Source organism: Oryctolagus cuniculus, chromosome 1, assembly GCF_051225735.1.
Source record: "Oryctolagus cuniculus isolate XC-2025 breed Fujian yellow rabbit chromosome 1, ASM5122573v1, whole genome shotgun sequence".
Classification (NCBI taxonomy): domain Eukaryota; kingdom Metazoa; phylum Chordata; class Mammalia; order Lagomorpha; family Leporidae; genus Oryctolagus; species Oryctolagus cuniculus.
In genome coordinates, this window is record NC_142867.1 from 70141444 (window position 1) to 70169186 (window position 27743).

Consider the following 27743-nt stretch of genomic DNA (forward strand, 5'->3'; position numbering starts at 1 on the left):
GAGCAGACACAGTTAGGGGCCGGGCTGCGGAGTGGCGGAGGGAAGGAAGTTCCTCTCCAGTGTCGGGTTGCTTATTGGAAGGGAAGTCTCTTCCAGGAGATGGCAGAGCAGACTGAGAGAAGTTGGCTGGAGGGACATCAGGCTTGCTGGGGCCTTTCATACCGGGTCGTGGTACCTGGGAGGCAGCTGTGGCGGTGAGAGCTGCCTGAACCAGCTGTTGCACGGAGTCACGCGCTGCTGTGCGGGAGTGTGGAGCCCCACAGACTTGGGGTGCAACCCTGTCTCTGCCACGCTGCAGCTGTGTGGTCCAAGAGCACTTTCAGACAAGGACAAGACTCAAACCTACCTCAAAGGCTGTCGCAAATGTCTAACAAATGTGAAGACCCTCTACCCATCAGGAAGTACTGTGCAGTAACAGTAGCATGCATCTATATAGCACTTTCTGTGTGCCAGGTACTAAACACTTAACTCATTCAATCCTGATGTCCACACTGAGGAGGTTACCAAGACTATGTCCATTTTCCAGCTGGGAAAACTGAGGCACAGAGTGATGACAAGATTTACTTTGTGTCACACAGCCCATAAACAGAAGATCTGGGCTTTGAACCCAGGCAGGTTGACTCCAGAGTGTGTGCTTGTTAGTGTGAGTTGTTTGGTGTTGTTTGGAGGGGTTGGTCTGGTAGATTGTGAGCTACTGAAACTGCAAAACCACTGGTAGTCACTCAGATACATTTATGCTCCCACCTCCATCAGTGACACAGCCAGGGGCAAGAGCTCTGAATGCAGGCAGACTTGGGCTAGGTACCAGCTTTGTGTTTTCCTGGCTGGCAAAGTGCTTCAGGTTTAGAGGCCTCAATTTCAACATCTGTAAAATGGGAACAGCCAGGGCCAGTGCCACGGCAGAGTAGATTAAGCTGCCACCTGCAATGCCAGCATCCCATCTAAGGACCAGTTTGAGCCCCGGTTGCTCTACTTCTGATCTAGCTCCTTGCAAATATGTCTGCAAAAGCAGCAGAACATGGCATGAGGCAACCCACCTAGGAGATTGGGATGGAGTTCTGGGCTCCTCTGTTTGGCCTGGCCCAGCCCTGGCCATTGTGGCCATTTGGGGAGGCAGCCAGTAGATGGAAGAGCTTGTCTGCTGTCTCTCTTATCTCCTCATCCCCAAATAGAATGAAAATAAATATGCATTTGAAAATAATGTATATACTAGCTGGCTTATTCTGAGTATATAATAGCAAGTATTTTTGTAATTATTGATAGGATTCGTATCTATTGATACATATCTCAATATATTTGTATTTACTCTATCAAGCGATACAGTGAAAGGGGGAGGGGATGACGGCAGGAGAGAGGGGGAGAGAAGCAGTGAATGAGTCATTCACCCAAGCTTTTGTACTTTACCTGATTCTCTTGGGGTCCCCACCTGCTGAACCCTGAGCCCAATGATGCAGCTGCCACTGCGGCCAGCTGATCCTTCTAGGACCCATGGAGTTCTGCTGTGCAGAGCCTACCAACAGCTTGACCCATCCACCTGCCCCCAACACTGTCCGGGAGGCATGACTTCCCTGTGCAGCCTGCCTGACAGCATCCCCAGGTGTGGGGGGCACACCTGCTTAGACAGCAGGCATGTCACTGCTGCTCGCCATGGAGAACTGGCTGGCAGGGCGACACATCACCTTTCTCCATTTCTCCTCTCTGTCTCCCAGGACTTAGAGACTGCACCTCTCACATACAGCATCAGCACTTAGACCCAGCCCAAGTTCTGTTTTCTAGGAAATGGAAACTAAATCAAAGTTATCAAGACAAGAGGCCAGGCATGATAGGTGCAAGCAAATGCTTTATAAACAGTCTCTGATATCTAGGTGGACTCCCTTTGAGGGATTCTCTGAGTCTAAATCTAGCAGAGGCAGGACCTGCAGTTATTGGTAAGTCAAGTTCATGGTTAACAGTGCAGGGCAACTGTATTGCGAATGTAGGTTCCAGCGAGTCCTGCAATCAATGTCCCTTGGCTGATCTACTTGCAATTCAAAGCTAAAGGCAATTCTGGTCTTTTCAACAGCAAGATCTCCCTGATGTCTGTCCTCATCTGAGTCCAGGAAGGTATCTGTTACCTTCAGCCTCTCTCTGCTTGAAACTTTTCTGAGGCTCCTTGTCTCCTTCAGGAGCAAGGAATTCAGAGCCACCCTCTACTGCAATAGAGCCCAGCTTTCTCTCTGGCCTCATCTCCTCCTCATGCCCACTGGCTTCAGCCAGAGCAAGCATCTGCTGTTTTCTAAACAGTCTGCCCAGAAAGGAGTCGGAGCCGAGTCCTGTGCCTGTGGGGCCAGTGCTTCCCCAGATCAGAGCAAGTTGAGCTCATTTCTGTGGGAGGCGCTTGGGGGAGTGTCTGGTCCTGTCTGAGACATCATCTTTCAAGAGGTATTTGGTGGGCTTTGCGCTGAGCCTAGTTTCAGGGAGCCAGGGTAACTATGGCCACCCTCTCTACACAAACCCACACGAGCCTCTCCTCTGCCCCTCCCCCCCATTGTGCCCTGCTCTGCCCCAGCCCAGAGTCAGAGAGAGACAGGCGATTCTGCAGGGTAGTCCACCTGTTTGGCAGATGAGCGTGAAACGCAATCTGTGCGGAGGACCCAGGGGCCAGGGGCAGCCGGAGCTCACGAGCCGTGCTGGCTCCACGTCGCAGTCACGTTTCTCTGCCTCGGGTCCCCTCCAGCTGCCTTCGTGCTGAGTGGTTTGAGAACCTGGCTTATGACTCAGCCCCTCCCTGCAGTCTCCTGGGTCAGCTCTTCCTGTCGGGGAGGACAGTATGCGTTTCCTGCCATCCCCACAGCCCACGGCTACCGGAGGGCTCCTAGCCACTTCCGCAGGAGAGCACGGGGAGGAGGAGGAGGAGAGCACTGGGAGGAGGAGGAGGAGAGCACGGGGAGGAGGAGGAGGAGGAGAGCACCAGGAGGAGGAGGAGGAGAGCACGTTCTCCACACCAAGGACTCCAGCTTTATCACTACACGAGCCCTGTGACCCTGGACAGGGCCATCTGGTCCCAGAACCCGTCTCATTTCAACTGGACCATGAGCCCTGCCCAGGTACACACTCGCTCCCAGTGGGGACCTACAAACACCATCAAGGCTCCGCCATCACGAGTCATGGAATCTTCAAATTCATAGTCACATGTGCACTTTACATGACCTCCTTCATGTGCTGTAGGTGAAGTACAAATGAAATATAAATTTCAGAGATTACCTACCATGATATATGTGAGGTCCCCTATTCCTGCATCAGTATTCTGTGTAATATTATAATTTTATGTCAGGAGGCTAGAAATATAGAATTTACTGCACAGTTGTTTCTGACCTGGGACACTCTGTCTGGACTCCGTCATGTGTGCACATCCACCTGCATCTTCATTACAACCTTAGCACAGGCATTCATTCATTGCCATGCTACAGGTGATGACACTCACAGTCAGTCACCTGCACACAATCACCCAAGTTCTCAGTGGTCAGCTGCGCTTCCAAGGTCGCTCCATGTGATCTCATCAACTTGAGAGTCCAACAACCTCCTTTGGCTGATGGGAAGACAAATGCTCGGAGAAGAGAAGTGACCTGCCCAAGGTCACACTGGGACTGGCGATGCAGCTTCAAACTGGAAGCAGACTCATCCCTGCAGTCCACAGACCCCAGCACCAGCACCAGGCTCCTGTAGGCAGGAAGCTCTTTTCCTCCTATCTTGTTCCTCTCTTTCTTTCCTAAGTCATTCTGGGGTGGATGAGCTTGATGCAGGCTCAGAAACCACTACTTTCTGGAAACAGCCAAGTTTACTGGTGGGAGAAAACTCCTCTCCAACACCTTTCGGTAGGAATTTTGTTATGGTGCACATGGCTGCTTCCCACTGGAATTGAAAGTCAAGTTGGTTCAAATTAAAAGCAAATTCTTGTTTGCTGCATCTCTCTGCACACCCAGCGGGTCTTAGCTGAGTTTTAAGAATGCAATCTATCTTAATTTAGCACAGCTTTGAAGTTCCCTGACTCCCTTCTCCTCCTTGCCTGCTTCAGAAGGAGGGTGCGGTGGCACTGCTCTGTGCAGTCCACCAGAAAGGAAACAGAGCTGAGCAGCAGGGGAGTGGATATGAGGTGTGTTTAACCTGGCTCAGGACATCTCAAAGTCCTTTGACAGAAATTTCTGGGGCTGGTGCTGTGGCGCAGTGGGTTAACCCACTGCCTGCATCCCACATGGGCTTCAGTTCTTGTCCTGGCTGCTCCACTTTCAGTCCACCTCCCTGCCAGTGGCCTGGGAAAACCAACAGAAGATGGCCCAAGTGTTTGGGGCCCTCCCAACCAGATGGGAGACCCAGATGAAGCTCCTTGCTCCAGCCTGACCCAGCACTGGCTGTTGTGGCCATCTGGGGAGTGAACCACAGGGTGGAAGATCTCTCTTTCAAAATGAATAAATAAATCTTTTTAAAAAACCAAGAAACTCCCAAGAACAGCAATGCTAGTAGTTCCCAGGTTACACGGGCAATCCCAAAAGAGAACTATGGAGAAGAGGTGCCCGGTCAAACTTCCCTAAGGCAGGTGGATGTGACAGAGTGGAAGGAACAGCTGGGATTATGGCTATGGCAAGCCAAGATTATAACAGCAGCAGCAGCAAAAAGATGGCACCAAGAGTCTCATGGGGAAGACAAGGCAAGGCTGGAATGGGAGTTAAGCAGCAGGGTCAGAAACCAAGAGGATCGGCACAGGATGCAGTGCGGTGTGAGCAACAGACAAGGGACGTGGCTCGTGGTCAGTCACTTCCTACAAGAGGGAGCATGGGACAGGGTATGGAATATTCTGGTGACAAAAGGACCCACATCTGGGCTGAAATAGCTGCGAGGTTAGGAGAAGGATTGGATGGGAGCCCCCACTCCTTTAAGATTTATTTTTATTTATTCAAAAGAGTTACAGAGAGGTAGAGACAGAGAGAGAGAGGTCTTCCATCTGCTGGTTCACTCCCCAGTTGGCCGCAACGGCTGGAGCTGCGCTGATCCCAAGCCAGGAGCCAGGAGCTTCTTCTGGGTCTCCCATGTGGGTTCAGGGGCTCAAGGACTTGGGCCATCTTCTACTGCTTTCCCAGGCCATAGCAGAGAATTGGATCAGAAGGGGAGCGACCGGGACTAGAACTGGCGCCCATATGGGATGCCAGTGCTGCAGGCCGGAGCTTTAACCTACTGCGCCACAGTGCCAGCCCCAAGCTCCCACTCCTTTAAGAGTTCCGGGGAAATCCCATTTTGAACATAGAACCTAACAGTGTGAGGCTGCCTCACTGCTACCAAGCAGCTCTGCTCCTTTCACCAGGGGCAGATGTGACCCTTACTGACCCCACCCTCTCCAGGGTACTGCGCGGTACCTCTGTCTGTAACAGCCTACTCTCAACACAGCTTCTGGAATGATCCTGGTGAGATCCTTCCTGGCTCCCCTCACATGGGTCTGTGCACCCACAGCCCTGGGTCAGCTCTCTGGCCTGCCACACTGGCTCCCTGCCGCTGTTCAAACAAGCCACATCAGCCCTGGCACCTGCCCTCCCTTCAGTCCGGGTTCCTTCCAGGATTGCTTCTCCTCTGGACATTCTTACCACTCCCTCCCTTACCTCCAACAAGGCCTTGCGCTAGGCTCCCTTCTCTGGCTACCCCATCTCAAACCATGACCTCCTCCCTCACCCTGGGACTCAGCTGTCCTTCCTGTAACACATACCCTCATGACGCATCATACCAAGTTTTTTAGCTTGTTCACCATCAGTCTCCTCATCTACACATTAGAATGATGGAGGCAGGTTGGTCAGATTCCTGCTGGGACAATACTTAGAACAGGAGCTGGAATACAGTAGGTGCTCAAGAAATAGCAAGCACAGAAAACCCATTTCACAGGCAAACTTCATGTCCCAGTGCTTTCTGTCCTGCCTCCTTCTCTACCACACACGCTAATGCTCCAGCCCCTGGGATGCACTTTCTACTTGTTACCTCCTCGCCTTGCCTGTTCCAGTCCTTTCCACTCCTCACAGCCAGGGACCAGCACTTCTTTGCATGAGACCATCTATGACACCTCCTGGTTGGAATTTTATCTTAAGCCTCTACAATCCCTACTCCAAATGTCTTTTCTCCAGCAAGTCACAATTTGAGACTGGCCTGGTTTGATCTCCAGCTCCTAATCAGCTCCCTAAGGGTACAGATTCATTTTCCTTTCTGGGAGTTTCTAACATCAACAAACTAGTTTATGTTCCAGATACAGTAAGAATTCTCTTTCAGACTTCATCCATTTATGCAGTAAGCTAATGAAAACATTTCTATAAAACAGGGCCAACTGTAGAACACAGTGGTTAAGACAGATGACAGACACTGGAGACGGACAGGTCTAGACCAACCCTCAGCTCTGCTACCCATGAGTGGTGGACCCTTCAGCAAGTCAGCTCCTCTCTCCAGATCTCAGTGCCCTTAGCTAGAAAACGAGAGGAGGTTAATACTCAATGGATGGGGCCGATGCTGTGGCCTAGTGGGTTAAGCCACTGCCTGTGGCGCCAGTATCTCATATGGATGCTGGTTCAAGTCCCAGCTACTCCACTTCCAACCCAGCTCCCTGCTAATGCATTTGGGAAAGCAGAAGATGGCTCAGGTGCTAGGGCCCCTGCACCCATGTGGGAGACCCTGAAGAAGCTCCAGGCTTCGTATAGGCTCAGCTCCAGCCATTGTAGCCGTTTGGGGAATGAAACAGAGGATAAAAGACCTCTCTCTGCCTCTAACTCTGCCTTTCAAATAAGGAAATAAATCTTTAAAAAAAATAAGACTCAATAGGCTTGTTGTGGGTGAGGCCCTCAGATACTCTGGGGGCATGCTCTGGTCATCTTTGGAACTTGGGGGGCTCCCAGTTTACACAAATGTCTCATGGGAAACTCTGTCCCACTTGGAGACTCCAATCCCCTGAAGACAGCAGGTGCCTCTGCATGCCTGGGAGGAAGTGTGGGCTGGCACCAAGGCAGCAGTCAACACGGGGGTCCGGTCCCCACCTTGGCCAATGGCACCCAAGTCCCGCTGCAGAAGATGCTGTCCTGTCGTTCCTGCTGTGCAGTGGGCTGGGCTGCTGTGTTACCCTGACCACTCTGCAACTTCACGACGCATTCTTACAGACTTTTAAAGCCAGCTCTTACGGGTAAGGGGCCGGGGAGGGTAGAAGATGTACTGAGTTGAACTGGTAATGAACTGCTTTCTGACCATGCTTAGAGATGCTCACCTCATCTGCTGGCTTGCCATCAGCAGTCTGGCTGCCTAATTAGATTAACCAATAATTTCCCTTTTGACACTGGGCTGCTTGAGGATTTGGGGGGTAACTCTGCTTCTATCCCATTGGTTCCTGTCTAAGGGAATCGCTCAATTTAGCTCTAGGATTCAAGCACACAGTCCATTCTCACCATTTCCCCAGCCGACCGGGCCTCGTCATGCCTCCGAGTGTTGCCTTGCGCCACTGCCTCCACTGGGAATGCTCGCCTCAGATCCATTGTGCTCAGAGAAATCCTCGCAGGCCTCTGAGCCCAGGTGCACACCGCGGGCGGAATGAAGGAACGCGCCTGGGCACCCTCAGGCAAAACGAGTGGCTGCTTTACCATCATCCCCCAGCTCGTTAGAAAATTAATATTAATGGCTAATGTGAATTAAGGACCAACGCAGGCCAGATGTTTCTCAAACAGTGTAGAACCAATCACAGCAGCCCTTCAAGGAGGGAAGATGGCATTGGCATTTTTTTATTTTTAAAAACCGGGTGAGGTAAAATATATATAACAAAATCCAATCTTTTTTACTTTTTTTTGGTGTTCAGGCATTTAGCATATTTGCAATAGTGTCCAGCCATTGTTACTATTCATTTCCGGAACATTCTCTGGATCCCAAACTGAAGCTCTGTGCTCACTAAACCCAGCCACTGCTCCCGCCCCACTGAGATCTGGTGACCCCTGGCTTCTCGCTTGCAGATTGAGGAAACTGTGGCTCAGAGATGTGAAGGGACTTGCCCAAGGTCACCCAGCTGGGGCCTGAGGCCAGTCGTCCTCTCTGGACGCTGATGCTGGTGGTCTCTGTGCCTCCTGCCTTCCCCAGACACTGCCCCTACGCCTCTATTAGAGCACAGGACCACAGGGAAGAGGTTCCTTCTCCACCTGCCCCTTGATTCATCGCCACTCTGCATTCTACATGAATGCCTGGCCTGCTGAAGGAGCTCAGCACAGAGACAGAACAAATCACAGGCCGAGTCGACTAGCGACACCGTGTCATCCTGACCCAGGGGTGGCGAACGGAGCTCAGACTGCAACCTCGGCTCTGTAAAAAGCCTGTGCCGAATGCCCACGACATGCCCGGCGTGCCAGCTCTTCCTCACAGCCGCCAGCCTGCAAGGCCCCTCTCAGCAGAAAAGGCCTGAGGGCTGGGCTCTGCCTGGGGGGCAAGATTTGTGTTTACATTACCCAGTCAATTCTGTATTTATTTTAGATATTAAGCAGTGACATAAAAGCTGCTGACATTAACCTTCAGGGGTAGAAATTGGCTTTAATGGACCCCATAAAAGTTCTTATTGATGGCAGCTGCAGGCAGCATGGCCGTGACCTCAGCAGAAGCCTCCACCGCTATCAATATTGTTGACAATGACTATTGACTAATGCCCGGCCAGGCGTGGAGGCAGAGCCGTGGCTCCGTGGCTGCCAGTGGCCGGGGGCGATGCTTTGCATTGCCCATTTATCTGCTAAGGATCTCCCAGAACCCAGCTGTGCATTTCCGGCAGCCTCCGTTGGGAGTCCAGTGCCCTCACTGACTTCACCAGGCCCAGGTTAAAGGATAGAGCGAGCCGAGTTGCGAGCTGAGCTTTGCCGACGTGCTGGTGGTGGTGTCAGCTGACCTGCTTGGAGTCTCAGTTTTTTCATCTGGCAAACGGAATGCCCTTACGTTACCATGAGGATGAAGGGGCTCTCCCATGTGCCTGCCACAGGCCCTTGGCACAAGGTGGCTGGTGGCCCTCTACTGGAAAATGGCCACACTGTCACATGTCAGCTAACACGTCAGGTGGAATCCATCTCTACTCCGACAGTCAGATCTGCGTTTTCATCAGAGGAAACAGGCGAGAGCTGGGGCCAGCGACGCGGATGGGAGAGTGGGGTGGGGGTGGGGGGGGAGCAGGGAGTGGGGACCAAGACCCTGTGACAAGCCTGGCTTTACCTCAGCTGGACACGCCCTTGGGCTCTCTCTATCTTGGTTCCCAAGCTCCACGTTGGGGATAGGGTGGCGTAGGGGAGCGCACGGTGAATAAAGTGAGCCATTCCTACGTTCAGCGTCATGATGTGGACCCAAGAGTTAGCAAAGCTGTTTCTGTAACCCTCCCCTGTGGGAAGCAAGTGGACAAGTGTGTTGGCCTGGGACGTCCAGGCAGGGAAGGGATAAGGAGGCCAGGGGCCTCTTGTTAGAGTCCCCTGCCCAGCTCCCTGGGCTGCCGGCCTGCTCTGAGTACACAGGCCTAGAGTTTTGTGGCTGGTGTGAAAGTGAGGTGTGAGACAGAGAGGGCAGCGTGGCAGGGGCAGCAGGCCACAGTCTCCTGTCCTCATTATCCAAGGCTGAAGCTCCTCAGGCTCACTGAATGTCATTATCCCCCAACAGAAGCCCAATTCAGCCGTAATTCAGCTCTCAGGGAATATACAGCCACTGTGGGCGATGCACACCACCCCCCACCCCGTCAGGACTTCATGGAGAATGGGCATTTGTCACCATGGCCAGAAGCCTTCCAAAGAGCAAGCAACCCAAGTCTTTCACTCGAGCCAGGGCTATGAGAGTAAAGAATGAAGCATCATAGGCCGAAGCCGCAACCTCACCTTGCTGTGTGATTGTGCCGGTCTCTTAACTTCTCTGGGCTGCAGTTTCGTTATACTGTGCGGTGGGGGCAACAGAACCGACTTAAAAGGGTTTTGGGAGAAGACATGCGGTCACAGGCCTGAGGCACTGCGCCCCGCGTTTGGGGGCCGGTCAGCTGGAACCGTTCAGGTCATCACGGCTGGTTCCCTCTCGTGCACTTTCAGTTGGGGCACGAGAGCACGGACAATCACAGAATGCTGGGAAGGCCTGCAGGACAGCTGTAGCCAAGTGTTTCAGAACACGGGTCCCGCTAGTGGCTGGAGATGCACAATGGCACCCCAAAGGCCCCGAGAAGTCCTGCAGTAAAGCTGCTTGTGTGACGCAGCGTCTCCTACGTTCCTCCACCTGAGAACCATCAACATTCTCAGAGCACAGGAAACTGACTTCACATACATCATTTTAGAGGAAAGGAAACTGAGGCCCAGAGAGAGGATGCACCCCACCCAAGGATACACCCTGGGCCAGGGATGAAGCTGGGGCTTCCAGTCCCTATTTTTGCAGTGCCAGGCCCCGTGCTGCCCTGTAATCCCGGGTTCCTGGGCAGTGTATGGTGGGGTAGGGGTGGGGGACTTTGGCTTGCCTGGGTGTCAGTGGGAAGGTGGGTGTGGGAGTGCAGATGGTTCCCTAGTGGGGAGAGAGGAACTTTAGAGGTGTGGAGGTCATTGTCCCCCTCGGGAGCTCGGCTTCACCGTCAGACCCCAGTAGGACCCTCCTTGGTGCTGCCCGGTGTAAAACATGGCCGACAATGATATATCCCCGGAGCTCAGCTCCAGCAGGGCTGCCGAAAGCCTCGAAAGTGAGCCCTTCCCACCAGCAGTGAAGGGCGGCAGGTAGACCAGCTGTCATCTTTTTCTCCACACACCTCCCAGCCCCGGGGAGGAGCAGCGACGGGGATGGAGGAAGGAGTCTGGAGCTAGCACTCCAGAGGTTGCGGGGAAGTTGCAGCGAAGATTCTCATGTTTTGTCATTTCCATGATTTTTGTTTGACTTTGAGTTGACAAGCAGTCATCCATGGGACTAATGGGGTACAATGTGGTCCTGACATACAGATGCTTCCTGACTTATGATGAGATGATTGGAATTTAAGGCTCTCTCTCATGGACAGTGGAGTTACCAAAGTCCAAAGCCTCGCAAGTCAAGCCGGCATTTAATAACCTAACCTACCAGACACCACAACTTAGCATCTCCTACCTTAATCATGTTCTCAGCACTCACAGAAGCTGACAGGTGGGCAAAATCACCTAACACAGAGCCTGTTCCGTGGTCAAGCTGAGTATCGCATGTGATTTGTTGAATACTGCCTCCGAAGTGAAAAGAGAATGGTGGGACGGGTACACTTTCACACCACTGTGCCGTCAGCAGTCGGCAGCTACCTTGTGTGGGTGCATTCCAGAACAACCCAATCAAATCAATCAACATATTATCACCTCACTTTTTCATGTGTGTTTGTATGTGTGGTAAGACCATTCAAAGTGTACTCTTCTAACAATTGGGAAGAACACAGGACATTCTTATTAACTGCAGTCACTATGCTGCGCAACTCGTAAACCATGCACACTTATTTCCCCTTTGATCAACATCTCCCCTCCACGAGGAGTTTCAAATTTTCCCTAAATGGTAGTCTGGGTGGAGTCTCCATCCTCTGACCAACACAAAATGTCGGGCACCTGGAGGCTGGAGATTGCCCAAGGCGGACTCAGGCAGGACCAGGCACTGCTCATTCCATAGAGGACACTGTCCCGTGTCCCCTCTGTTCCTCCAAACATAGGCACCTAGCAAGCAATAGCCCAGCCCTGTCGGCACCTCCCTGATCTGGACAGAAAGGGCAGTGGCCAATCCTGGCAGGTCACCCACAAGGGGCTATGTCACATGACTGTGCATGAGGCTCTGACTTTCGACCACTGAGAGCAAAGCAGTTTCACCAAGTTCACTAGAGTCGGAAGCGACAGGGCGTAAGATCAATACTGTGGCAAAAACCCCAGCCCACAACCTCCATGCCTGGCATAGGCCAAACGGACCACTTACCAGTCTCCGTGTTCTCGTGCTCCGTGTCTGTGAGCGTGAGGTTGGAGTTGGCGCGACTGGACAGGCAGGAGCTGCGCCCCGACCGCGTGCTCCGGCCCCACAGCCGCACGGGGTGCTCGGGGGACAGAACAGTATCGGCCTCCATGTCGGCATCGGAGCTGGCGCCCATGGAGTAGCCGCAGTGGGGGAGGCCGATGTCCGTCCGGTACAGGGTCCCATGAGGAGGCGTCACCTCCCCCAGCCCCAGCTCACGCAGGCTGAAATTCGCACCTGGGAGGAGAAACAGGTGAACCCATGTCAGCGTCTCCAGCAGAAGCCCCAGCCTCCCCCAGGATTCATGGTGGCTCTTGGAACCGACTGTGGGGGTTCCACGTCCATGCCTTTAGTTCTAGCTACTTCCTCTGCCTGTAGGGCTCTTCCTGCCCCTTCTCCACCAGCCCAAATCCTCCACTTCTCTTAGGGCCCTAATCAGGCGCACTTGCTCTGTCTCTCAGTGCCTACATCTGGGAAGAACCTGCTGCTGCTGCCTTCTGCCCTTTCTCCAGTCCTTGGCCTTGGTCACACTGCACAGTGGGGCTGCAGGGCCTGACTATGCCAGAGAGGACCTAACCTCTTGTTCATTCCTAAATCCTTGTGCTTACAACTAAATCCATATTCAGAAGGAGCTTAATTAATGTCCGGTAAGTTTCATGGAGGGTTCTGATCTCCTCCCCCGGGCAGGACTTGCCAGTACGTCTGGAGCGGGGCAGAAGCCCAGCCAATGAGCCCTAAGTGGCGCCCCTGGGACCAGCAGTTCAGGAGCACCCAGATCAGGAGTGTGAAGAAGTTGGTGACCAGCAAAATCAGCCTTGCACAAGGAAAGGGGGCTGGACTGCTGCAGGCAGTCAGCAGAAACCGGTCTTTTAGGGGCTCAGGTAGGACTCAGGATGCCCAGGAATGAGGCAGGGGCAGATGTGGCTGAGTGGAGTTTCCCAAGGTTAGTGTTGCAGGGGCAAGGAGAACAGTGACTGAGCAGGGAGCAGGGCATCTGTGTCACTCCTGAATGTCAGTTCAACGGCTACTCAGGGACAGCCCCTCCCACGCTTCTCATATTCCACAATTGTCTTCAGGGGTTAAGGAAGAGGGGTGTAGGAAAGCACTAAGTGTCATTCCCAATCAAACCACCGATCTGGCGAAATAGACTGATGATCAGCTAGTGCCCACAACGGCAGCAGCTCCTGCTGACCCTGGGTATTCGCGGAGATACAGCAATGAGCAGTGGTGCCTAGCTCCACGGCGCTGACAGCACAGTGTTTCTCAAACATAAAACTAAGGAGCAAAATCCAGAGTGAGGAGCACAGAGGCAGAATGTGAGATGTCTGGTGGGTGGGGGCTCAGAGAGCACACGGGAACAGAGCAGACAGGAGAGGTGGATGCCCAAGCCTATAACCATGGCTAGGACTAGGAGGAGGAGCTGCCAGAGAGGCAGCAGGGAAAGGCAGCAGAGACGGCGTCCTATTACAATTGGGTCTCACTCTTACTCAACAACCCTGCTCTCCCGGAGTGGCCTTGTCATCTCTGTATCCAACACCTGTCACCCCTACTGCAGGGCTGGCACTCAGTAAATGAAACACACACACTCTGGCAGCTCTCTGCAGCATGGATAACAAAAGAGGGAGACAGGTTGGGGTGCTGCAGTAACACAGGCTGCAGAGCGAGGCTGCGGCAGTGGGAGGTGGTGTGCCCGAATCTGCTCCCCAGGCGGCTCATGAGGGCACAGCCTTGGTTTCAGGTTTAAGTCATGTGAGACTCCCACAATGGTTGGTAAATACCGTCACTGGCTTCTGAGCCACCTCAGTGCCTCCCAGGCTCTGCTCTGCCTACTCCAGTACCTTCCCTACCCTGACTCCCCATTCCCTCCTGATCCAGTTTCTAAACAAATGGCTGGTGTCAGCAGGCTTGGCATAGCAGGTGCCTCTGGGCTGTCTTCAGTGGCCAGGCAGACATTCTGATTGGCTACGGCCAGGGCCAGACCAGATGTGAAGTATTTTGAGTCTCACCCCTGTGTGTCATACTCCAATCTGCCCTCATAGTTTGCCTGCCTTCTAACGAAAAAAAAAAAACCTCCAAACTGGAGCCCAAATCCCTCAGTCCACTTCCTTCTCTCCACGCACCCCACTCCCTGGCCCCTCTCTGAATGACAGTCTGCACTCCTGTCCTGCTCCCCTCCCCCAGCCCAGCTTTCTGCAATATTGGGCTGGCCCTCTCAGGAGAGGCCACTCACATGTTATGAAGAATGACTGCTCCATTTAGTGAGAAATCAAATTTGTTTGCCACAAACAGCCTGGGCTGCACTGACTTCCATATGGCTCGCCCTGCATAGCCTTTTGAGAATCCAGACTCTCAGCACCCAGATGAGGGACCTGAGGCGTCTCTGGACTGGGACGATGCAAGAGCACAACCAACCCCTAGGACTCAGTGCTGTTGCACAGCCAGCTGGCCCCTGTGATGTGTGAGCTTGTAAGATTTCATCAGCTGTGAGGAGTCCTTGGGGTCTGCTACCTCTATGTCCCTTTGGCCTGTTTCCTGAGGAGTCAGGACACAGGTCAACATCCTGCCTCACTCAACACCAGGCTCTGCAATCTTGGGCCACTGATTGCCATGGCTTCCACGTTCTTGCCTTTCAGTGGGACGGTCATCCCCGACCTGTACCTTTAAGAGTTTTTGAGGATCGAGGGTAGTCATGGAAGGGAAGAGAGCTTTGTGAAATGCTAAGCACCTGCTTGCTGCTGAAATGAGCACGTTCCTTGGTTGTTCCAGAGATGAGATGGGCTCCTCTCTTGACCCTCATGTGCGAGGGCAGCATCTAAGTGGGGCAGGACAGAGCTAGAAGAACCTTTGTGTTTCTTCCTCCCCACATTTTGAGACTCAGAGGTGGTAAATCAGAGCCAAGAGCAATTACAAAGCAGCTGGTCTGTGCCAGGCACCAGTGTCGAGTGCTTATTTCCAGTCCTCATCAATCCTCTGTCATCTTAGGTTCTGTGGTCCCATTGCACAGTTGGGGAAGCTGAGAGCACTAGCAATGGCAGAGCCAGAGTTCAAACCCAGATCTCTTGGGTGCTAGAGCTTAAGCTCTTGAACCACAAACTGGGCAACAGCTGCAGAGCCCTCTTTTTCCAAGTGCAAGAGGCAGCCCTGCTAACAGGTCACTTTCCTGGGAATCCAGGCCTGTGGGGAAGAATGGCAATGAGAAGGCCTTGGATAGGCTTGTGTGTGGGAGAGAGAGACAGTGACCTCCTTCTGCTGTGGTCTGGGGCATCCTTGTTGACAGATTCCACAATACTGTAAAAATGTACATACATTTCACAGCCCAATGCATGGCTGACCGTGTCCATGGAGAAAGAGGGAAGGGCTCATCTGGGATTGGTGGTGTATGAGTCGGCTTTTCATCCCTGTAACAGAACACCTGAGGAAGTCACTTATGAAGGAAGAAGGCTGATTTTTCCTCCCGGTTTTGGAGGTTCACAGTCCAAGATCAGGTGCAGCCTACTGGTTCAGCGGTCTGGTGAGTTCAGAGGGTATCAGTGGCAGAGGCGTACAGAGGAAGGGTCACAGGCAAGGCAGGAAGGAGAGAGAGTGGGCTGGGCCTGACTCAGGCTTATGTAACCAACTCTCTCCTGGGAATTACCTTCTGAGGGCACGCCCCTAGGAACCTAAGGACCTCCCAGCAGGTGCACCTCCTAAACGCCAAGAACTGATGACTTTGGGACTCAAACCTAGGGTTAGTTAGGGAGCCAAATCATGATCAAACCATAGCAGGTAGTGACCCACCAGGCAGCAGAGAGGGCTCCAGGTTCTGCAGGCAGAAAAACAGCTATCACTGGGGCATCCGTGTAGGAAGGCACCATGGCAGCAGGTGTGTGAACCAAGCTTGGATTAGTGGGGCAGGACCATGGGTGGCGAGTGCAGATAGGCAGGGGACAGCATCTAGGAAGACAAGCAAGTTGGGAAGGCCCTCTTGGGCCAGGTTCAGGGGCTCAGTTTAAGGGCGCTGCAGGGTCGTCCCCCAGCTTCACTCTGGCTGCAGTGCAGAGAATGGCCCCGGGAGCCAGCTCTGGGTGGAGGACTATCAGTGGTTAACCCTCCGAGAGATGGTGGAGGCTGGCACCGGGAAGTGGCAGCGAGGAGGAGTGGCTTGGGAAAGTCTTCCAGGTAGGCTGGACAGGCACCAGTGAATACTGAGTGTGGGACGCGAACACGAGAGGGTCAGGCACTGACTTAGCCTCTCAACTATTAAATGCTAAGTTCTAAGCATCTCAGCAATGTCTTATTCTCAAAGCTACATGGGATTGATACAAAGAAGTTGAGAGTTTGTTGACTGAATAAATAACAACTCAGAAGGACTGGCACTTACTGGGTGCTGCAAGTCTCTGCAGGTGGGTGGGTGGGGGATCACTCTTGCCTGTCCAGCAGATGAGGGGGGAGGCTCAGAGACCCTAATTAACTCAACTCAGGGCAGCTGACACCAGAGGCCAGCGCCCTATCCCACCTGGCTAGGTGGAGGGGGAAGGGAAATAAAGCATGAAGAGTGAGTGACAGGCCAGGCTCGTTAACCAGATCCAGGCGCCCAAATAGCGGAGACTTGGTGTACAACTGGCTACCCCCACCCTTGCTTCGGTTCCGGCCCAGCAGGGCTCTGGCCCAGGTGGACACCTGCGCCTGGGCCCGCCCTCACCTGCGCGGCAGAATTCCTCGGCCTCCTGTGGCACCATATCCTTGACGCGGCTGCCGTAGGCCAAGCGGGCGTCCTGGTCGTATGCCTTGAGGGTCTCGCTGGAGCTGTAGGACTTCTGCGGCGTTTTGCCCTCCTCGCTGTCGGCCGACGAACCGGTGTAGCGGCGCTCGGCGTCCCGGCGCCGGGTCAGCGAGCGGTAGGGCTTCCTCTCCTTCACGTCCATGGCCCCCGGCCCGCGCTCCTCCACATCCACCGGCAGGGGCCTCGCCGCACTCAAGGCCTCGCGGCCTGGAACCGAGGGGAAACCAAAGACAGGGCGTGAGCTGGGGCCTCGTGATGACGTAGCAGAGACCTGCTCCCTCACCGCCACGCAGGCAGCGCGAGGGCCCCTGCACGCAATCCCATCTCTGTGGCTTCCTCTGTCCACCGGGAAGATGCCTCGGCCTCTGCTTCAGTGAGCTTACCAAGGAAGTGACGCCAAGGCCGGAGCGCGCTGGGGTGGGTAGTGCCACCCCCGGACCAGAAGTGCACCTGTTTTATTCCTGCCATGGGCCGGCTGAGACCGGGCCGACCTAGCATTCCCAAGGGCTCCTAGCCAAATGAAAGACTCCATGTGGCACCGGAATACACATTTTGCACATATTATCTCATCAAATGGTTTCCATCCTCAGATGCTACTCTCGCCAACTTTTGCGTGTGTGGAAATGAGCCAGGGCATAACCAATCAACCCTCAGGTATCACACACGGATGCTTATATAATGATTCACTTCCTGTCTCCTGCCCCTAGCGTGTGAGCTCCCAGAGAGCAAGTGCCCTTTATCTGCTTTCTCCCCTAATCTCTGGCACCTGAACAAGCTCTGCTGCAAGGTAGGTACCTCGGAAACAGCTGTCTAACCAGCTACCAACCCAGTGAGAAAACTGAGGTTTGGAGCCTCCTTCAAGGTCCCTGCAATGCCGGCGACAGAGCCAGGTGGGAACCCAGACCTGCCTGGCTCTGAAGCCTGCTCTAGTCTGCTTCCCTGGGGGACCCCGTGCTCCCCCTCATGCTGCTGGGTCCTTCCAGCCAATCACCTAGAGACTCAGGGGCCTCAGCAGTGCCCCCCTCAGCACCTGGGGAGCACAGGGCGTGCCGCACACAGCTGCGTGTTGCTGGGGTGTCTGAGCCAGGGGACCTCCTAGTCGCCCTCTCGTCTTTCCTCCTCCTCGTTCTGTGGCCCCTACTTTGCACCCTGGGGATCTGTAAGCTGTGCTATCACCTGTTTTTTTTTTTTTTTTAATTTATTTTTTTTTTTTTGACAGGCAGAGTGGACAGTGAGAGAGAGAGACAGAGAGAAAGGTCTTCCTTTGCCGTTGGTTCACCCTTCAATGGCCGCCGCGGCCGGCGCACCGCGCTGATGCGATGGCAGGAGCCAGGTGCTTATCCTGGTCTCCCATGGGGTGCAGGGCCCAAGCACTTGGGCCATCCTCCACTGCACTCCCTGGCCACAGCAGAGAGCTGGCCTGGAAGAGGGGCAACCGGGACAGAATCCAGCGCCCTGACCGGGACTAGAACCCCGTGTGCTGGCGCCGCAAGGCGGAGGATTAGCCTAGTGAGCCACGGTGCCGGCCTTATCACCTGCTTTCTCCTTCCAATGTCTTCCTTTGGCTCCGGTCAGGAGATGGGCAGAATGCAATCCACAAACTGCACCTGAGGTGCCACCTCTGCTCAGTCCTGTCTTTTCCTTGCTCCATTTTGCAGAGCAACATGGGTGCATACAACATTCCCTGTTTCAGTGTCCTGTTAGAGAAAGAGCAGAGCGACTGGCAGGTCCTGGTGTCAGGGGTCTGTCCTGGGGGCAGTGGGTACTCAGCACCTGCCCGTGCTGCAGTGGGGAAGCAGGGGTGTCTTGTGAATGGTTAAGATAAACTGGAAAGTCAGCTGTCAAGTGTGCAATTTAAAAATGTCCATAATTATCATTCTATTTCAAAATAGTATGCAGACCAAATAAAACACTGGGGCAGGGGGAATTTGGTCTGAGGGTTACTGGTTTGTGGGTTCTGCCTTCAGTCATGGACAGAAGAGGCAGTCCTTTGGCCTGATCATACTCTCTTCCATCCTAAGGCCTCCAAGCCTCTCTCCAGAGCGAGTCTTAGTTTGGCTCCTGTGCAAAAGCCTCCGTCTATTTTGTGAATGAACTATCTAGACCCAAATGGATGTCCTAGCCTGGAGTCAGCATCACTTTGCTCTATGGGATTTGTTAAGGGTCCTGAAATCCCCCCAATGCAATTCTCTGTATTTTTTAGAGCGCAAACATTTGTGATTTTCTTGGGGCCTCTTAGTAACTATGAAGCATCTAAGATAACTGTTTTCATCTCCATTTTATAGATATGACCCAGGGTCATATCGCCTCCTGCCTAAGGTCACATGTGATTGGCAGTGAGGCTGGCATCCCCAGGTAGACCAGAATGCTTTGCGGTTGTACCTAGAGCCAATCCAGATGGATAAGTGACTCTTTCTGGTTTCCAATTTTCAAACTATTCCAGGAGTGGTATGCTGGAGCAACGGGCATGAGCTGGGATACACAGAAATCAGATTACATGACAGGGGCCCAAAGCCAGGACTCTGTGCTCCACTGTGGGGCCATCTAGATACTCTGCCTCCCTACACTGGCTGCCAAGATGACAGTCCCCGAGTGAGTGACAGGAAAGGCTGGAGACGATACTTTCTACTCCAAGGTCTTTAACATTTTCTTGACTATAACCCACAGTAAGAAAAACATCACACGTTGTGAACCCATACACGAGTGGATGGAAAGGTGTAAACTAGCAACAAAATATGGACGAAAGCTTACCACATGATGAGCAATGCACTGTGCCTCCTGTTTCATTCTCCCTCGTTTATTTTTGAGAGGCTGATTGTAACACTTTGAATTGCTATCGTGACCGATACTGGCTTTCCAGCCAGAGCACCATTGTGTTCTCATCTGAATGAGGATTTACCGCGGCTGCTGCTTCTGTGTCCCCGAGCATTTTCCTCCCACCCCCTGAGTGACAGTAATGATGGTGATAATAATGAGGACTCACATGTTAGCCATCACTAATACCAGACACTCACTCATAAGAGTATTAATAATGGCATCAACAATACCAGCTAATAGACTATGATTAGCAGCCAATTCTTACTTTTACTATTATGATATGGGATAACATTGTTAATCCTCATGCCAGTTCTTTGAATATACATATTAAAATTATCTGCAAATTATAGATCAGAAGCTCTGAGGTTAAGCATCTTGCCCAAGGTTATACAGCTCTTGACTGGTGGAGCCAGAACTGTGACTCAGGATGTTGAACTTGGCACATGGACATAACTGCTAGATGTTCTTGCCTTTGTGGGCTGTGCTGGATGAATGGGCTGAGCTCAGGTCATGCCACTATCCCACTTGGGCCCTGCAAGCTGCCCTGCTGAGCCTGCAGATGGTTGCCAGTTTCTCGATCAGAACAAAGGCACTCCCGGCTCTGGCCCATCCGCCTGAGCCACTGCACTTTCCTAGGCAGGAATCCTATAGCCTCTCTGCCTTGGCTCAAGTCTGCCTCTCCCTTCCTTTCGGTTCCTAGGGGCTGGCCTCGCATCCGAAGTGCTCAATGTCTGTTGAGTAAGTGAACCATTGGGCACCGACTTCATTCCTTCCCATGAACCTTAAGTATCAACACATCGGTATTTCATATAGGCAACGTTGTATGAGGGCCACCTAAGAGGGCCATGTTGCACAGGCATATTCTTTTTAAGTGTCACAGGAACCCTGGGCCTGAAGGATGCATCTCTCATTGACCAGCTGTGTGACCCTGAGCCAGAATTAAATCTCTCTGTGCGTTGGTTTCCTCATACGGGAAGCTAAGGCTGACATGAGTTAACACATGCTCCTGGTCCCTGTGGTCCCTGGTGCATAGTGGGTGCTCCAGGTATGTTAGCTACTATCATCATCATCATAAAGATCAAGATCAAGATCAAGGCTCCAGCTAGGGGTCAGGGATAAATGGAGAAGGAACATCCCCTCGGAAGCAAATGTCCACAAGACTGAGGCGCGTTAGGCTCTTAAATAGGTGGATGACTTTTTCCTCTCGTCGGCGTGTACCTAGTGACTAGAGACATTGACAGATATGCGCCTTATTTGCATTTTCTTTTAAAAACATTTTTGGAGATGTTTTGGGCTTACTATAGTAATTCAGTAAATATTTGGAATTCAGTAAGTGTTTGGAATGGATGGGAGGTTGGTCATGGTTCACCCCCAAACTGGCATTTAACGGAGAGAAAGGAGAGGCTGGGGAGAAGGAGTGGCAGTGGGAGGACATTCCCCGTGGAACCAGGCTCTCCGGCACGTCAACCTTGGCTACCTAAGCAGGGTGATGGGAGGAGAGCCGCTCCCTCTCACCACTGCAGAACAACCTGCCACCCACCCTGCTTCCCCCAGACACTCTGCCTATTTAATACTGTGGAGTCTCCTCGTGCTTGGTCTCTGGGTTTCCCTAAGGGAGGTAATGGAAGGAGCTGGCGACAGGAGGGCAGGCGAGAGGTCCCAGTACATCTTCCCTGCTCTGAAGTCCATGCCGTCTCCCACCAGATGGCCCCACCTCCTACCGGGCTCTGCTAATGCTGCACGTCTTTCTCTGCCGTTCCTGCCCGGGGCCCAGGTGTGCCAGTTTCCTTCTGCGGTTAGACCCTGAGTGTCTCACCATCTTGGTGGTGGTGGTGGGGGCAACCACCTGGAGTGAATTCTGTTACCTGTCAGCATTATCACCGCAATCCTCATCAAACTCCTAACACTGATGCCCTGACTTGCTCAGGGTTTTCCGTGGCACAGGTGATGGATGGTCTTTGGCTGGACACCTCACGCAGTTCTCATCATGCCGACCTCTGTGAATTGGTCCCATTTACTAATGAAGACGCTGGGACTTACAGAAGTTAGATAACTGGCTTAAAATAACTCAGCAAGAGAATCAAGAGCTGGCCGACCAACTCCAGGCCCTTCTTCCTGTGACCCCCTTCCATGGCAGTGACAGATGAGCTCTGGGTTAGGAGTCAGTCACACTCTGGCCACCAGCTCACCGCGTGGCCCTGGCAAGCCCCTTACCTCAAGAGGCTGGGTTTGTTGGATGCTTTGTAAACTGTAACATGCTAATAGTTATGAGGGATTGGGAAATTATGAACTGATGAATGTCATTATTGCTTTGCATTTTTTCTTTAAAATTATTTATTTTTGAGAGAGAGAGAGAGAGAGAGAGAGAGAGAGTTCTCCCAGCTACTAGTTCACTCCACAAATGCACCCAACAGGCTGCGTCAGGCTGAAGGGCTGCAGCCAGGAGCCTGGAATTCAATTCAGGTTGGGAGTACTTGAGCCATCACCTGCTGCCTCCCTGGAATCAGAGCAGAGTGGACTGGAACCTATGTGACACAGGTGCCCCAGGCGGCGTGGCAACTGTTATGCCAAATGCCTGCCCACTTTGTGGTTATTTCTAACACACAAGTTAATAACTACTTTAACATAGACTTAAGTAGGCGAGTTATGGTTGGGGATGTTCCAGTAGCAAAGCTAGCAGCTCAGTCATTGCAGGCCTTGGGTTAAATGTGGAGGCTCCAGAGGAGGTCTATAACCAAGACACAGACCATGAGGCTGCCACGTGGCAATGCTGACGCTGACCACACCTGTGAGTCGTGCGAGGCCCTGCCAAGGACTGGGCCCACCGGCCTGACCCTGGGCTGCTGCTGTCTGAAGCTCTTCCCCATCTGAAACCAAAGCACCACAGAGGTGACTTCTATCAGTGGTCATGGCCCACGCCCATCCGTGCTGGGCACTGTGGGCTCCAGGGCTCAGCCCTGCAATGATAGCTCACTGTCCCTCAGGGAGGTAGCCACAGGGAGAGCAGAAGCCACAAATGTTTCTATTAAGTACCAAATGTTACTGTTTCTGCTTGTGGGACAGGGATACCAGTTCGGGTCTGTGTGTGGGAAGGAGGGCAGGCCTGGGGCAAGAGCAGGGAGACACACAACTCATCACTTTGCATGTCCCCTGGGAGGACTGAGTCATTCCCCTGATCAGAGACCAGGCTCCATGGCTTGGAATAGTGACCAAGTACACACAGCCAGAAAAGGACAAGGCTGGGACTTGAACCCAGGACCTTTTGATTCTGCAATGCAGTTGTTTCTGTTTGTGGATGCTGGAACTGGGCTTGGATCTGTCTGAAGGCTTGAACAGGTGTGTGAATGTGGGGCTGTTTGGGGGACCGCTGGTGGTGACGGTGATCAGCATGTCATTTCACACAGAAGAGAGTCATCACAGCCACACACTGCTATTTGAACACACCCTTGTGTTTCCAGTCCCTGCAAGGACCTCACAAACGAGGTGGCCATCTCGTTTACATGCTCTCTGGTTTACCCAGAAGATAATGAACGCAGACATTAAGTGACTGGCTCTAGATCACTTGGCTTCCAAGGGTCAAAGTGTAGATTTAAACCAGAAGGGATGTTTCCACCTCAAGGGAAGTATTGAACTCCTAGGACCACAGGCTAATTCCTTTGGTAAATACCTGCTAAGGGCCTTTTCTGGCCTGAGGGCTGCAGAAAACCACCAGAGGCGGCACAGGAGGCTCCTTCTTCCCTCCCTCCCTTCTCCCTGCCTGTCTCCTGACTTCCCTCGGCCCTAGCACTGAGCTCCTGCCGTGCCTTGCTTCATTTGAGGCATCAGAGCATGAGACAAAGGCCTCGTGGCCTCCTGTGAGCTTCTACACAGCGCGAAGTTGAGACAGGAAGAGTTTCAGGGAAGGACTTGGTCCCAAATCCAGCCCATGGTGGCCCAAAGGTGCACAGACACAGTGACATTTAAATCAAGGCCAGAAAGTGCTGAGTGAAAAAGCAAGCCAAGCCAGATGATGCTGAGGAAGGAGAGGAATGAGGTCCAGATCCGTGGCTTCCAAATTTCTCTGCCTTGCAGCATAGATGTGAGGGGTCTTCACAGGTTCATAGAATATGCAAATTAGGGAAAAAATCAAGCATGGATTTCAATATTTTTTGCACCAAAAGAAACTTCTTTTTTTAAAGATGTATTTTTTTATTTAAAAGGCAGAGTTGCAGAGAAGCAGAGGCAGAGAGAGAGAGAGAGAGAGAGAGAATCTTCCATCTACTGGTTCACTCCCCAAATGGCCATAATGGCCGAGTGAAAGCCAGGAGCTTCCTCTGGGTCTCCCATGTGAGGCAGGAGCCCAAGCACTTGGGCCATCTTCCCCCTGCTTTTCCAGGTGCATTTGCAGGGAGCTGAATTGGAAGTGGAGCAGTGGGGACTGGAACCGGTACCTATATGGGATGCCAGCACTGCAGGTGATGGCTTTACTTGCTATGCCACTGCGCCGGCCCCAAGAAACTTCTCTTTAAATTCCATATTCTGTGAACTTTTTAAAGTTCCCTTTTTATACACATCACAATTCAGGGCACACACTCATCTGTAAATTTAGCTGTTTTACACAAATTGATGGAACTCTGTAGATTCTTACTGCAGGTGTGGAATCTGCTATTTTCTCTTCTTCTTAAATGCACTTCTTAATGAGTTGTCAGCCTCCAGTTTGTAAAAAACCTGTTGTAGGTCACAGCCTGCATGAATGAACCTGGAGCTGACTGCAGCCCAGTTCTCTCTGGAGTTCGAACCTCAGGGAGGAAAGAAGTTGGAGACAAAGACCGAGGAGTGGGGCTGCTGAGGGGCCGCAGGTCAGAACGCCAGTTCCAGTCCTCACCGTTCTGCTTCCGATCCAGCTCCATGCTAATGCATGTGGGAAGGCAGCAGAGGTGCCTGGGACTCTGCCACTCCTGTGGGAGACCCAGATAGAATTCCTGGCTCCTGCCTTTGGCCTGGCCCAGCCCTGGGTGTTGTGGCCCTTTGGGGATAGAATCAGCAGATGGAAGATCTCTCTCTCCCTTTCAAATGAACAAATAAATCTTAAAAAAACAAAACAAAACAAAAAAAAAAACAAAACAAAAAACAGATTGTGAGTGAGATGAGGAGTGAACAGCCTGATAGAAGAGACAAAGCAGTCTCTATAACTAATGACAAAGATGAGTAGGAAAACACAAAATGCGGGAGGCAGAGAGAACTGCTGGAGGGAGCCTGTCTTTTAGGGGCCGCCTACTCCTTGGGCAGGGTGTGGGTGCTGTGGTGAGGCTGGAAGAAGGGCAAGGCTGTGGGGCTCAGGGAAAAGGGGAGAAACAGGAAACAAAGCTTTTGGTGTCTGGATAAAAACTCCAGGAGCATATCTGGGTCCTTGGTGTGGGCTCCCGCACTAGCTCCAAAGGACAGGGGCCTGTAGCATTGTCTGGGAGACGCCCACAGCCTGTCCAGCGTGGCCGAGAAACCTCAGCCATGGCCAGAGACTGCAGGGAAACGGGGGCTGCTATCACTAGCCGCTCACCTCACAACCCAGAAACAGGAAATTGACTGAATTCCAACTGGACTGAAGTTTTACAGGTTTTCCTTAACATGAGCGCCGGGTGATATTTTCAGTTCCTTATGTATTAAAAGGACCCACAAATATCTCAGCACAAAGTCCTGGGTAGTCTCAGGGTGCATATAAAATCACCTCTAATTTTCTCTTCCTTAGTCATCTGCATTTGGTCCTGGGATACTTTTGTGTTCAGCCAGGCTGAGGAGTGCTGGCACCTGTTCTGGTGCCAGGTACTGTGTTGGGCTGTGTGCCAACCACAGAAAGATGCATGGTTATCCCCACTCCACAGGCTTGGAAACTGAGCCTTAGGGCAGCAAAGTGATGCTCCAGATGGCGTAATAGGCCTGGACTGGAATCTGGCAGATCTGCCTTCCAGGTCTGTCCTCTCCACTGTGCATGCTTCTCCTGTCACTCCGGGGAACGCCCTTGACATTTCAAACAGCAAGACAGTGTCACTAACAGTGGCTGAGGTCAAGGTCTTCCTATGCAATGGATCCTCACCACATCCCCAGCCATGCCCATTTCACAGATGACGAAATCAGCATGTGGAGAGTTCAGTGCCTTGCCCAGGCAGCCAAGCAGGAAAGTGGCAGAGCCAGGGCTCCAACCTGCAGCCATGCCACTCCAAGGCTCAAACTTTCAGTCGTAACCTACACTGCTTCCCCTATGGGCCATGCCTTCTTTGAACTGACCTCCGTGGTCTATTTCTTCTTTCACTTCATTTGTTAATGCATTCGTTCCTCTGATGAACTGAGGCAGCACCTGTCAGGACCTTGGCCGGGGCTCCCGAGGCGGCTTCTGGCACATGCTCTGCACGTAAGTGCTCTTTTGGGCTGGGGGAAGGCTTTCCTGGGAACGTGGTGCAGTGTGGCCGCGTGCCCAATCTGTCTGTGGGGACATCCCCAACAGGCAGCTGGCAGGCAGGTGACAGATGGCTCCGCTGCCTACAGGACCCTTCTTGCCCCTCTGTCACCAGGCTTGTTGTGGACCAGGTGTCAAAGGGCGGACGGTGGCTGCATGGGCACTGCTCCTCCGATCTAGAGCCCTTGAGCTGGGAGAGCTGCCTCCCAGAGCAGGCTGACCCTCCAAGAGCTGGAATCTGCAAGACCTGGGGCTCACCAGGCCCCCAGTCAGCAGGAGGTTTTAAGCTGTGTTCTGCAAATTCCTAGATCTGCATCCTTTCTTCTCCCAAAGAAATCTCATAAGCACCCTTACAGATGGCAGCGTCTTGGAGCCAGAAGATGTGTTAGGATCAAGGGTCAGCTGATTCACGCCTCATAGGATGCTCAAACCTCCTCTATACCGTCCCCACCCCGTGGTCATACTACCTCCAGAGCTGGGGCTTCACTAATTCCAAGCACCGTTCTGCCTGCCAGACCCTGTGCTTCTTGGGGTGAGTGGGGCTGAAATCTGCCTCCTGCAACTCATCTCAACTGCTTGGGCTCTCAGGAAACAGATCTGACACCTTTGCCCTGGCAATAGCCCTTCCTGACCGCACACAGGGCCAGCCAGGGTGTCCTGGAGTCTTCTCATCCCAGCCAACACCTCTCCTGTGATTTTCAAACCCCTACTTTCCTGGAGATCTTTTCCCAGGTTCATCCATTTGCCTCCCTCCTCACCATGTAACAAGGCGTTACAAGATCCCAGGCAAAGTCTACAGAGATGGAGTTGGCTCATGCTCAATCTCGGTGCTCAAGGAGCCGATGGGCCAGTCAGCAGGACAAGAGGAGGAGGTGGCAAAGTGCGACTGGCACAGGCCCACTGGGGTGCACTGCTCCGGTGGGCAGGGCTGCAGAGGCTGCCTGAAGGAGATGGCATTTGAGCCACGCTGGGAAGATGAGCAGGAGCTGGGGCAGGGAGGGGGGCACTCTGAGCTCCTGCTGCCTCTCCTGTGGTGTGGCCGGGATCTGCAGGGAACCTCTCGGGGCAGTGTGCTGTCCTCCCTATGCCCCTCTCTCTTGTACCTGAAACCATCTTCCCTGGGGCAGCTGCACCCCATGTGGCTATCTGAGAAGTCAGGCCCCAGGGCCTATGATCTGGTCTCTGGGGACCCAATGATTCCCCTGAACGGCATCCTGGGGCACTGCCTGAGTCTTTGGTGGCTCAGCCTCCTTTCTTCTCTCTGGGACATCCCTTCCAGGATCCAGCTGCAAACCCAGTTTATTCGAGGGTGAACTCTGTGACAAGTGTGCTTCTTCCTGACTTCCTGTGGACTTACTCTGCACCATGAGTTGATTAGAGGCGGGGGGGAGCAGACTGATGCATTCCAAGTCTTGGCCTGTCTCTGCTCAGGGCTCCCCAACAGGCCCCTGCTGGCATGCAGGTGGCGCTGAGAGGAACCAGCACCGCTGAGAAGCAGCACCAGCTAAGCCTTCTGGAAACGGTGGGGCTCTGTTTTAATGTGAAGGAGTTCACGGCCTGAAGTTCTTGGGTGGAAAGGAAAGGGCTGGTTCCCCTCTTCCTGTGTCCTGAGCCAGCCCCTAGGTTGAGTCCCGACTGGGCAGCTCTGGGGTTGTGGGCAGGGAAAGAGTTGGAGACACGCTTGCTTGTGCTCTTCTGGCCCCGGCTAGAGATGAGACACCCGGCCGCAGGAACACCAGGGAGGCCCCTCCTGGGGCTTGGCAG

General features: G+C 52.9%; 1 protein-coding gene across 24 annotated transcripts in view; it reads right to left on the bottom strand.

Annotated features, from left to right (window-relative positions):
* Positions 1-27743, bottom strand: part of TENM4 (teneurin transmembrane protein 4) — a 1939017-nt gene that overhangs the window by 382677 nt on the left and 1528597 nt on the right. For all 24 annotated transcript variants that reach the window (XM_089331772.1, XM_089331875.1, XM_070076074.2 and 21 more), the window contains 2 exons: positions 16652-16939; positions 11938-12207 (listed from right to left, as the gene is read on the bottom strand). In XM_089331772.1, the coding sequence (XP_089187898.1) occupies positions 11938-12207; positions 16652-16939 (558 nt within the window). The remainder of the gene's footprint in view (positions 1-11937; positions 12208-16651; positions 16940-27743) is intronic.